This window comes from Oncorhynchus mykiss, chromosome 8, assembly GCF_013265735.2.
Source record: "Oncorhynchus mykiss isolate Arlee chromosome 8, USDA_OmykA_1.1, whole genome shotgun sequence".
Lineage (NCBI taxonomy): Eukaryota > Metazoa > Chordata > Actinopteri > Salmoniformes > Salmonidae > Oncorhynchus > Oncorhynchus mykiss.
This window is the reverse complement of record NC_048572.1, coordinates 85,451,356-85,463,449: the sequence shown is the minus strand read 5'-3', so window position 1 is coordinate 85,463,449 and position 12,094 is coordinate 85,451,356. Positions and strand designations below refer to the sequence as shown.

Genomic DNA, 12,094 nt, shown 5'->3' with positions numbered 1-12,094 from the left:
AAATATTTAAAAAGTCAGTGGTATAGGGTGTCGTTAACATCTGTGTTCACTAGAGTAAGACAAAGCCTTGTAAAAAAAAATAATATATATATATATATATATATATATATATATATATATATATATATATATATATATATATATATATTCTACTGTGCGAAGTAGTGTTGTCCTCGCAATGGAATTGTATTAATAAAATGCCAATGAATGTTTATTCTAGTCATTTTAGAGGGTTAAAGTTGAGCTGTTGGGGGGCTCAAGGAGACCCAAATGATGGTAACCTATAGGAGGAGGAGATGCAGAATTGAAATCTATATATGCACAATACAAAGGTCATAAATCCATAAAAACCTGTAGCAATCAATAGGTTGTTAATAATAACATAGCGTGCTGGTCTACGGAGAGCAGAAGAAACCATAAGGATTTTGGCACTGTTATGATGATCAATTATTTCATTCTTTATTGATGAATAACACGCACACACACAAACGTGGTCATGGAATCTAGCTTTATTGATGCATTCATTAAACAGTATTTGCCATGAATCAGTGATAAGAAAAGTATGTGTAAATAAACATTACAAAAGGCTGCTCTTAACACACATATCTATACATATCTATATGTATATATATATATATATACTGTATACTATACTGTACACACAACTAAAGTGTGCTATGCAACTGGTAGGTCTAACTGCTGTGTATTTTCGCTCCTCAGCTGGAATCTAACCCACATTCAGCCCCCTCACTGAACCACCACCCACACGAAGACAGATAGGCTGCACAGCTCTGAAGGCAGGCATTCATTCATATGATGTGTCGGTAACATGAGAGCGATGCCATAATGAAGCTTCTGATTGCAATTCAACACTTCGGCCACCAGATGGCGCCTATGTCATTCCTGCTGGATTTGTCCAGTGGTGCTGATTGGGTCCATGCTGATCGTGGACCCATCCGTCCATCTCAAGGTTCCATATGCAAATGCTGAAGAAAAAAAAACATTCACAAACGGTTTGACAGAGTATAGTTATTGAGATAAAATAGTGATCTGTATCATTACGGCCATCTACATGTTTTGACCTAATTCATGCATTGCCCTGGAATCTAACCCCCCCCCCCCAAAAAAAAATCTAACATGTTCAAATTTAAATTGTGCAGAAACTATGTTGTACTGGCCATCCATCGTAGACTGTCAATCCATAAAACAAATAAAAAAATAGCAACATTTCAGAAGGCAGTGACTCAAATATCATTGACCCTAAAGGTTGGTACGTTGATAAAGCTACGGAGGTATTATTTTCGATCCGTGGGAGGAGGGGTTCCTAGAAACCGCCTCCCACTTGAGCGCTGCGCGCTTCTGATCCAAATACACACGACGCCTCCATGTTGGAAAGAGTATAGAGGGGGGATACAATTATTTTTTGAAAATGAAGAGAGTTCAAGAAACGGGATTATCGGAACTGTTTCATTTTTCGTATTGAAACTTGACCCAGGCGACCGAGTTTTTTTTTTTTTTTTCAATCGTCGTTTCATCATTGTTTCAGTCAAAACGTCAATTTTTATTTATTTATTTTTTATTATGTTGAATTGAACACTGATCAGTTTAAGGCTAGCTCTAGTTGCTAAGCCAGACGTTAGCAACGTTTTCTTCTTCTTGAGTTCAACGTTGGGAGTTTGTTTTGCCCATATTGTTCTTAAATGTTGCTTACTAAATTGGAGTATTCCCAGCGATTGACAAGTGGTTGTATTTTGTCTTTAAACCACTAGCTAGTTTACATTTAGCCCCCTCCTTGTGTCCCGTCTCAGTCCAGCTAGTTTAGGGCCCGGCTGCCATTTCAACACAGCTAGCAAGGCAGCTAACGTTACCCATTGTGGACTAGGACAAGCAAGTAAAATAAACATTTTAAAACGAGCCAACAAAAAAACAACAACAAAGGAATAACCAAACGTCGCAATGGATCACACGTCTATAATAACCCAGGTTTCCAACCCAAAAGAAGAGGAGATTATCTCGTTTAATCAGGAAAAAGGTAAGAGAGAGAGGAACAAAAAGCCCAGATGGATTTTTACGGTAGCTAGTTGACTAGCACCCACCAGTGGTTTTTGGGGAAAGCGCTCTGGCTGTCAGAAACTGTTGCAATATTATCAATATTATACAAATGACATGATGTTGGATTGGAGAAGACTATCTATCCCGTTTTATAGAAGCTAACAACCTTAAAACAAACTCCCTTTTTGATACATGTTTTAAAATATATATATATTACTGCTTTTCCATGTATAAATACGTTATTCAATGTGCTTCTATGGGCTAATAGCAGAAAGGTCAAATGTTATGTTTCATGGTTTTTATAAAGGGATCGTAACATTTTTAAACCAAATAGCTTAATGATCCCGTAGGACGGTTTTAGTAGCGCACCCCCCCCCCATACGGATTAAAGTGTCTGACCTATATCGGAACGATATAAGAAAGATCATACAAAAAAAATGTGGACCCATAGTTAACAAAACAAATAAGAACTAAACTACTGCCATATACAGTGCCTTTCAGTGAGTATATTCACACCCCTTGACTTTTTCCAAAATGTTGTTGTTACAAAGTGCGATTTAAAATGTATTTAATTGTAATTCTTTGTCAACAGTCTACAGAAAATACTCTAATGTCAAAGTGGGAGAAAAAATGCTAACATTTGTATATATAAAAAAACCCACAAATATATCTTGATTAGATAAGTACTCAACCCCCTGAGTCAATACAAGTTAGAATCACCTTTTGCAGCGATTACAGCTATGAGTCTATTAAGTCTGTAACAGCTTTCCACACCTGGATAGTGCAACATTTGCCAATTTGTATTATTTTCTAAATCCTTCAAGCTCGGTCAAATTGGTTGTTGATCATCGCTAGACAACAATTTTCAGATCTTGACAAAGATTTTAAAGCAGATTTTTAAGTCAAAACTCACTCGGCGGCGGCCTCCCGGGTGGCGCAGTGGTTAAGGGCGCTGTACTGCAGCGCCAGCTGTGCCATCAGAGTCCCTGGGTTCGCGCCCAGGCTCTATCGTAACCGGCCGCGACCGGGAGGTCCGTGGGGCGACGCACAATTGGCCTAGCGTCGTCCGGGTTAGGGAGGGATTGGTCGGTAGGGATCTCCTTGTCTCATCGCGCACCAGCGACTTCTGTGGCGGGCTGGGCGCAGTGCGCGCTAGCCAAGGTTGCCAGGTGCACGGTGTAGCCTCCGACACATTGGTGCGGCTGGCTTCCGGGTTGGATGAGCGCTGTGTTAAGAAGCAGTATGGATGGTTGGGTTGTGTATCGGAGGACGCATGACATTCAACCTTCGTCTCTCCCGAGCCCGTACGGGAGTTGTAGCAATGAGACAAGATAGTAGCTACTACAACAATTGGATACCACAAAATTGGGGAGAAAAAGGGTAAAAAAATTAATAAAAAAAAAACTAACTCGGCAACATTTACTGGCTTCTTGGTTTCCTTGTGTTTTAGGTTATTGTCCTGCTGAAAGGTGAATTCATCTCCCTCCAGTGTAGATGTGGCCTTGTGTTTTAGGTTATTGTCCTGCTGAAAGGTGAATTCATCTCCCTCCAGTGTAGATGTGGCCTTGTGTTTTAGGTTATTGTCCTGCTGAAAGGTGAATTCATCTCCCTCCAGTGTAGATGTGGCCTTGTGTTTTAGGTTATTGTCCTGCTGAAAGGTGAATTCATCTCCCTCCAGTGTAGATGTGGCCTTGTGTTTTAGGTTATTGTCCTGCTGAAAGGTGAATTCATCTCCCTCCAGTGTAGATGTGGTCTTGTGTTTTAGGTTATTGTCCTGCTGAAAGGGGAATTCATCTCCCAGTGTCTGGTGGAAAGCAGACTGAACCAGGTTTTCCTTGTGTTTTAGGTTATTGTCCTGCTGAAAGGGGAATTCATCTCCCAGTGACTGGTGGAAAGCAAACTGAACCAGGTTTTCCTCTAGGATTTTGCTTAGCTCCATTATATTTCTTTTTTATCCTGAAAAAGTCCCCAGTCCTTAAAGATTACAAGCATACCCATAACATGATGCAGCCACCAGTATGCTTGGAAATATGGAGAGTGGTACTCAGTAATGTGTTGTATTTGGATTTGTCCCAAACATAACACTTTGTATTCAGGACAAAAATGCTAATTACTTTGCCACATTTTTAGTAGTATTACTTTAGGCCATAGGGCGGCGCACAATTGGCACAGCGTCGTCCGGGTTTGGCCGGGGTAGACCATCATTGTAAATAAGAATTTATTATTAACTGTCTTGCCTAGTTAAATAACGGTTAAATGAAAGAAATTGTGCCTTGTTGCAAACAGGATGCATGTTTTGGAATATTTTTATTCTGTACAGGCATCCTTTTCACTCTTGTCATCCTCAGGTTTCTCCTAACACAGCCAACTGTTTTAAAGTCATAATTGGCCTCATGGTGAAATCCCTAAGCGGTTTGCTTCCTCTCTGGTAACTGAATTAGGAAGGACGCCTGTGTCTTTGTAGTGACTGGCTTTTTTGATACACCATCCAAAGTGTAATTAATAACTACACCATGCTCAAAAGGATATTCAATGTCTGCTTTAAAAAAATTTTTTTTTACCAATAGATGCCATTCTTTGCGAGGCATTGGAAAACCTCTCTGGTCTTTGTGGTGGAATCTGTTTGAAATGTACATTATTGACATTTCTGAACATGTAAAGCACAGCGTTGGAATTGTATTTCACCATTTTGGTTGACGAGAACTGATAACCTGACAGAGAAGGTATTTTGAGAGCTAGGAGATGACTTGCTAGCTAACGTTGCCCACTTATTTTAGCTATCTAGCTAATTAAACAGCTAGTCAGATAAGTTATAGGTGGACTTGGAGGTAATGCAGCACTCTAACTAGTTAGCGATCTGTTTTCTAGAGTTTGCAGTGAGCCCCACTCCTTTTTCACACACTCGCGTGCGCACACACACACACCCTAAAAGCATTATTTTTGATTTAAAACAAATTCTCTAAGACCTAAACCTCAACTGAAGTTGTACATAAAGTGTGGGACCGTTGAGCAGATTGAGAAAGGTAAACTCCTAATTATAAATACTGAGTTGTCACTTATCATGGGCAAGTCCTATTGACAAAGTTGTGAAGATGGGGGAGGGGTATGTATGTTTATAAAAAAAAATATATATATATATATGTTTTGCGTTTTTGATACAAATCAACTGTACTAGTGGTTCCGGCTCTGGCCTTGTCCCATCCTGATCACTGTCCGGTAATATGTTCTAGGGCAGCAAAGAAAGACCTAGCAAAGCTGCAGCTGGCTTAAAACAGAGCAGTACGCCTTGTCCTTAACGGCCCCTATAGAACCAACATCAACAACATGCATGCCAGTCTTCCCTGGTTGAGAGTTGACCAGATATGAACTGCTTCTCTTCTAGTTTTTATGATAAATATTATTACTGTGATGAAAATTGTCTGAATAATCAAATAACATTCAGCTGAGACATACACATATTACCCCCCCCCCCCCCCCCCCCCCCCCCTCCAAGACATGCCACCAGGGGTCTCTTCACAGTCACCAAGTCCAAAACGGATTCACATCAACGCACAGTATTATGCAAAGCCATGATTGCATTCCATTTCCAATTCCTCAGCAAACGGCAAAAATACCTTTAAAAAAAAAACACACAAAAAACCCAGGTTAAACAACATCTCATAGAACGGTGGGGACTGTGAGGGTCCAGACACACTCCAACACTCACTATTGTTTGTTGTTGTAGTATGTTTTGTATATTGTTATATTTGACATTTGTGTGACTGTCCTTGTCTATCAGTGTTTTATTTGTCATGTTTTTTGTTGTTGTTGTTGTTGTGGACCCCAGTAAGAATAGCTGCTGCAAAAGCTAATGGGGGATTCAAAATAAACAAACAGCTTTAACTGGTATGCCTGTCAGGTTTTTCCTGGAGTTGTGTGCCATTGCAGCATGATTCTTGGCCCGGTCCTGCCACATTCAAGTAACGTGCTGTACTCATAACAAGCAATTTCCTCCACTGTTTTCCACTACTGTTTACGTCGTGGGCAGAGTACTAATGCAACTCTGATACAGGTCACCTTAAAGGCTGGTTAATTTCAGAGAACCAGATGGAGCTTGCCAAAACATGAATGTCACAGTAGCTACACTATATATCAACCAAAGAGGTTTTGAAAGAGGCTAGGTGTCAATTGACAGGCATATAGAGGGGATCTTTTCCAAATCAGGGCATCTGGCAACTATTGAAACACTGACACAGAAAGACACACACCGATACAACCGGCTTCGCAATATCACTACTCGCATAAAGAGGTGTCTTGTTTCCATCAGAGTTTAATATATAGCTGACCTATATGGCTCCTCTTCAGCTGTTAAACTAAGTCACTCCATGTACAGCTGGACCTACAGTTGAAGTCGGAAGTTTACACACACTTAGGTTGGAGTCCATAAAACTCGTTTTTCAACCACTCCACAAATTTCTTGTTAACAAACTATAGTTTTGGCAAGTCTGTTAGGACATCTACGTTGCGCATGACACAAGTAATTTTTCCAACAATTGTTTACAGATTATTTCACTTATAATTCACTGTATCACAATTCCAGTGGGTCAGAAGTTTACATACACTATGTTGACTGTGCCTTTAAACAGTTTGGAAAATTCCAGAAAATTATGTCATGGCTTTAGAAGCTTCTGATAGGCTAATTGACATCATTTGAGTCAATTGGAGGTGTACCTGTGGATGTATTTCAAGCCAATCTTCAAACTCACTGCCTCTTTGCTTGACATCATGGGAACATCAAAACAAATCAGCCAAGACCTCAGAAAAACAATTGGTAGACCTCCACAAGTCTGGTTCATCCTAGGGAGCAATTTCCAAATGCCTGAAGGTACCACGTTCATCTGTACAAACAATAGTACACAAGTATAACCACCATGGGACCACGCAGCCGTCATACCGCTTAGGGAGGAGACTCGCTCTGTCTCCTAGAGATGAACGTACTTTGATGTGAAAAGTGCGAATCAATCCCAGAACAACAGCAAAGAACCTTGTGAAGATGCTGGAGGAAACGGGTACAAAAGTATCTCTATCCATAGTAAAACAAGTCCTATATCGACAACCTGAGAGGCCTCTCAGCAAGGAAGAAACCACTGCTCCAAAACCGCCATAAAGTCAGACTACGGTTTGCAACTGCACATGGGGACAAAGATCGTACTTTTTGAAGAAATGTCCTCTGGGCTGATGAAACAAAAATATAACTGTTTGGCCATAATGACCATTGTTATGTTTGGAGGAAAATGGGGGAGGCTTGCAAGCCAAAGAACACCATCCCAACCGTGAAGCACGGGGGTGGCAGCATCATGTTGTGGGGGGGCTTTGCTGCAGGAGGGATTGGTGCATTTCACAAAATAGATGGCATCATGAGGGAGGAAAATTATGTGCATATATTGAAGCAACATCTCAAGACATCAGTCAGGAAGTTAAAGCTTGGTCGCAAATGGGTCTTCCAAATGTACAATGACCCCAAGCATACTTCCAATGTTGTGGCAAAATGGCTTAAGGACAACAAAGTCAAGGTATTGGAGTGGCCATCACAAAGCCCTGAACTCAATCCTATAGAAAATGTGTGGGCAGAACTGAAAAAGCGTGTGCGAGCAAGGAGGGCTACAAACCTGACTCAGTTACATCAGCTCTGTCATGAGGAATGGGCCAAAAATCACCCAACTTATTGTGGGAAGCTTGTGGAAGGCTACCCAAAACGTTTGACCCAAGTTAAACAATTTAAAGGCAATGCTACCAAATACTAATTGAGTGTATGTAAACTTCTGATCCACTGGGAATGTGATGAAATAAATAAAAGCTGAAATTAATCATTCTCTCTGCTATTATTCTGACATTTCACATTCTTAAAATAAAGTGGTGATCCTAACTGACCTAAGACAGGACATTTTTACTAGGATTAAATGTCAGGAATTGTGAAAAACTGAGTTTAAATGTATTTGGCTAAGGTGTATGAACTTCTGACTTGACAACTGTATATGTCTGCTCTACAGCTGTTAGACTAGGTCACTCCATGTGTAGCTGGACCTATATGGCTGCTGTTAGACTAGGTCACTCCATGTGTAGCTGGACCTATATGGCTGCTGTTAGACTAGGTAACTTCATGTGTAGCTGGACCTATATGGCTGCTGTTAGACTAGGTAACTTCATGTGTAGCTGGACCTATATGGCTGCTGTTAGACTAGGTCACTCCATGTGTAGCTGGACCTATATGGCTGCTGTTAGACTAAGTCACTCCATGTGTAGCTGGACCCATGTCTGCTCTCCAGCTGTTTAGACTAGGTCACTCCATGACCCTGCTAAGGTCTATCGTTCAAAATAAGCGAGTTAATGCCAATCATTTGAGTGAATTGCCAAACTGCACTGGATAGCATAAATAAATCCAAGTATGTGATTCAGGGTGTTCGGTGTCTGATAGCTATTGAAAATGTTATCTCCACACACTAACTCTGCAAGTTGTTAGGTCACTTCATGTCCCTCTTAAGGTCCATCTTTCTGAATAGCCTGAGGTAATGACAGAATATTTTATGGTAAGGGTCAATTCCACGGTAACAGTGACTTTTTTTTTAAAACCTTAGTTTTTATTAACACTTTCCATACAATTTTACAAAAACACATTTACTTGAACAGTGCAGATGGAAAGTTTGGTAACAGACTGACAGCCCAAACAACACAAACTACCATTATGTTACCAAACTTTGCATCTGCACTGTAAAATTCTCTGTGGAAGTTATTCAACGTAGTCCTTGTGCATAGTGTTTGTATGGTGTTTGCAATAATTTGTTTTTGGTTTGGCATCCATTTTTAAAGTAAAAAAAATCGCTTGAGCCTAAGCATCACTCAGTTACCGTGGAATTGCCCTAAGGCCAATGCTTCAGTGTGTGTGATTCGGCGTATTGTGTCTCCGATGGCTGATGAACACATTGTGGTGGCACCCCCACTGCTTGTCTGGTGTAGGCCTAGGACTAAATATCCCTAAACAGACCGATGAAGTACTCAACATCGAGCCTAAACCTACTTTTGCAGGTCAATCCTTTCCGTCTTCATTGCATTCCTTTTGCACACTTACTGCATGAGCCCTGGTGACATCAATCACTCATTGTCAGCATGTTTAGTGGATTAAAGCGTCATAAAGTTAAACCTCTTGTGGCATTGTGTTCCCTTCCAGTCCCGTTGGCTGCTACTGTAACATTTACAGTGTGTGGTGACTGGGTTTCCTGGGTACCAGTATCTGGTGTGTATCAGTACCAGTCAGATCCCTGAAGCTAGCAGGACATTTTGAACCAGAACGATGACTACCGCAGGTCTTTTCCTGGTCTGATTCTAGCTACCTGGACTGTTGAGGCTATTGAAGTAGATGATGGAGCTTTTATAAGTCAGAATAATACAGACATACGTTTTAATAAAGAAATAGGATGGTGACTGTTTTTTGAGAATTACTACAAAGCTGTGGGTGATTGATTGTGGTATTTATCAATTGAGGTTTAGGTGTAGTATTGGATAGACCAGTACTGCCTCACTCCCTTTTATACAATGTTAGGAGAAATGCTAGGGCTGTGATGATACCAGTATTGCAGTATTTTTTTCCCACCCCCGTGGCTAAGATTTTAACACGAAGCGGACCACTCTGTGATCCTTTAAAAACCCGCTGTATGTAAAATATTGTGTGTTATAGCTTGGAAAATACACTGAGTGTACAAAACATTAGGAACACCTGGTCTTTCCATGAGAAACTGACCAGGTAAATCCTGGTGAAAGCTATCCCTTATTGATGTCACTTGTTAAATCCATTTCAGTCAGGTTAGATGAAGGGAAGGAGGCTGGTTTAATAAGTCATTTTTAAGCTTTGAGACAGGCTATTTGTGAATGGGCAAGACCACATTTAACTGCTTTTGAACGGGGTACGGTAATAGGTGCCAGGTGCACTAGTTTGTGTCAAGAACATCAACACGGCTGGGTTTTTCACGCTCAACAGTTTCCTGTGTAACAAGAATGTTCCACTACCCAAAGGTAACACGGCGACCTTGACACAACTGTGAGAAGCATTGGAGTCAACATGGGTCCAGTATCAAATCACATTTTATTTGTCACGTGTGCCGAATACAACCTTACAGTGAAATGCTTACTTACAAGCCCTTAACCAACCATGCAGTTTTAAGAAAAATAAGTGTTAGGTAAAAAAAATAGATAAGAAATAAAAATAACAATTGAAGAGCAGCAGTAAAATAACAGTAGCGAGGCTATATACAGGGGGTACCGGTACAGAGTCAATGTGGAGGCTATATACAGGGGGTACCAGTACAGAGTCAATGTGGAGGCTATATACAGGGGGTACCAGTACAGAGTCAATGTGGAGGCTATATACAGGGGGTACCAGTACAGAGTCAATGTGGAGGCTATATACAGGGGGTACCGGTACAGAGTCAATGTGGAGGCTATATACAGGGGGTACCGGTACAGAGTCAATGTGGAGGCTATATACAAGGGGTACCGGTACAGAGTCAATGTGGAGGCTATATACAGGGGGTACCGGTACAGAGTCAATGTGGAGGCTATATACAGGGGGTCCCGGTACAGAGTCAATGTGGAGGCTATATACAGGGGGTACCAGTACAGAGTCAATGTGGAGGCTATATACAGGGGGTACCGGTACAGAGTCAATGTGGAGGCTATATACAGGGGGTACTGGTACAGAGTCAATGTGGAGACTATATACAGGGAGTACTGGTACAGAGTCAATGTGGAGGCTATATACAGGGGGTACCGGTACAGAGTCGATGTGCGGTGGGACAGGTTAGTCGAGGTAATATGTACATGTAGGTAGAGTTAAAGTGTTTATCTATGCATAGTCGGAGAGTAGCAGCAGCGTAAAACGGTGTGAGGGGACAATGCAAATAGTCTGGGTATCCATTTGATTAGCTGTTCAGGAGTTTTATGGCTGGGGGGGGGGGGGGAGGGGTAGAAGCTGTTAAGAAACCTTTTGGACCTAGACTTGGATCGCTCTGGCACCACTTGCCGTGCGGCAGCAGAGAGAACAGTCTATGACTATGGTGGTTGGAGTCTTTGACAATTTTTAGGGCCTTTGTCTGACACCGCCTGGTATAGAGGTCCTGGATGGCAGGAAGCTTGGCCCCAGTGATGTACTGGGTCGTAACCTCTGTAGTGCCTTCCGGTCGGAGGCCGAGCAGTTGCCATACCAGGCAGTGATGCAACCATGCTCTTGATGGTGCAGCTGTATAACTTTTTGAGGATCTGAGGACCCATGCCAAATATTTTCAGTCTCCTGAGGGGGAATAGGTTTTGTTGTGCCCTCTTCACGACTGTCTTGGTGTGAATGGACCATGTTAGTTTGTTGGTTATATGGACGCCACGGAACTCTCAACTTGCTCAACTACAGCCCCGTCGATGAGAATGGGGGCGTGCTCGGTCCTCCTTTGACTGTAGTCCACAATCATTTCCTTTGTCTTGATCACGTTGAGGGAGAGGTTTTTACCCTGGCACCACATGGCCAGGTCTCTGACCTCCTCCCTATATGCTGTCTCATCGTTGTCGATGATCAGGCCTACCACTGTTGTGTCATTGGCAAATATAATGATGGTGTTGGGGTCGTGCATGGCCATACAGTCTTGGTTGAAAGGGGTGTATAGGAGGGGAGTGAGCAATCACCCCTGAGGGGCCCCAGTGTTGAGGATCAGTGTGGCAGATGTCGTTACCTACCCTTATCACCTAGGGGCGGCCCGTCAGGAATTCCAGGATCCTGTTGTAGAGGGAGGTGTTTAGTTCAATGGTCCTTAGCTTAGTGATGAGCTTTGAGGGCACTATGGTGTTAAACGCTGACCTCTAGTCAGTATCCCTGTGTAATGCTTTCAACACCTTGTAGAGTCCATTGCCCCGTCAAAGTGAGACTGTTCTGAGGGCAAAAGGATGTGTAGCTCAATATTAGGTAGGTGTTCCTAATGTTTTGTACACTCAGTGTAAAATGTGACTGGATTACAACATAATGATG

At 41.9% G+C, this 12,094-nt stretch overlaps 1 protein-coding gene across 2 annotated transcripts in view; it reads left to right on the top strand.

Annotated features, from left to right (window-relative positions):
• Positions 1-1,327: 1,327 nt before the first annotated feature.
• The window catches only part of LOC110530834 (CTD small phosphatase-like protein), a 43,859-nt gene continuing 33,092 nt past the window's right edge, over positions 1,328-12,094 (top strand). Inside the window, exon 1 of one of the 2 annotated variants that reach the window (XM_021614118.2) lies at positions 1,328-2,032. In XM_021614118.2, coding sequence (XP_021469793.1) covers positions 1,957-2,032 — 76 coding nt within the window. In that variant the 5' untranslated portion in view covers positions 1,328-1,956. The remainder of the gene's footprint in view (positions 2,033-12,094) is intronic. The other variant, XM_021614119.2, reaches the window with a different exon arrangement.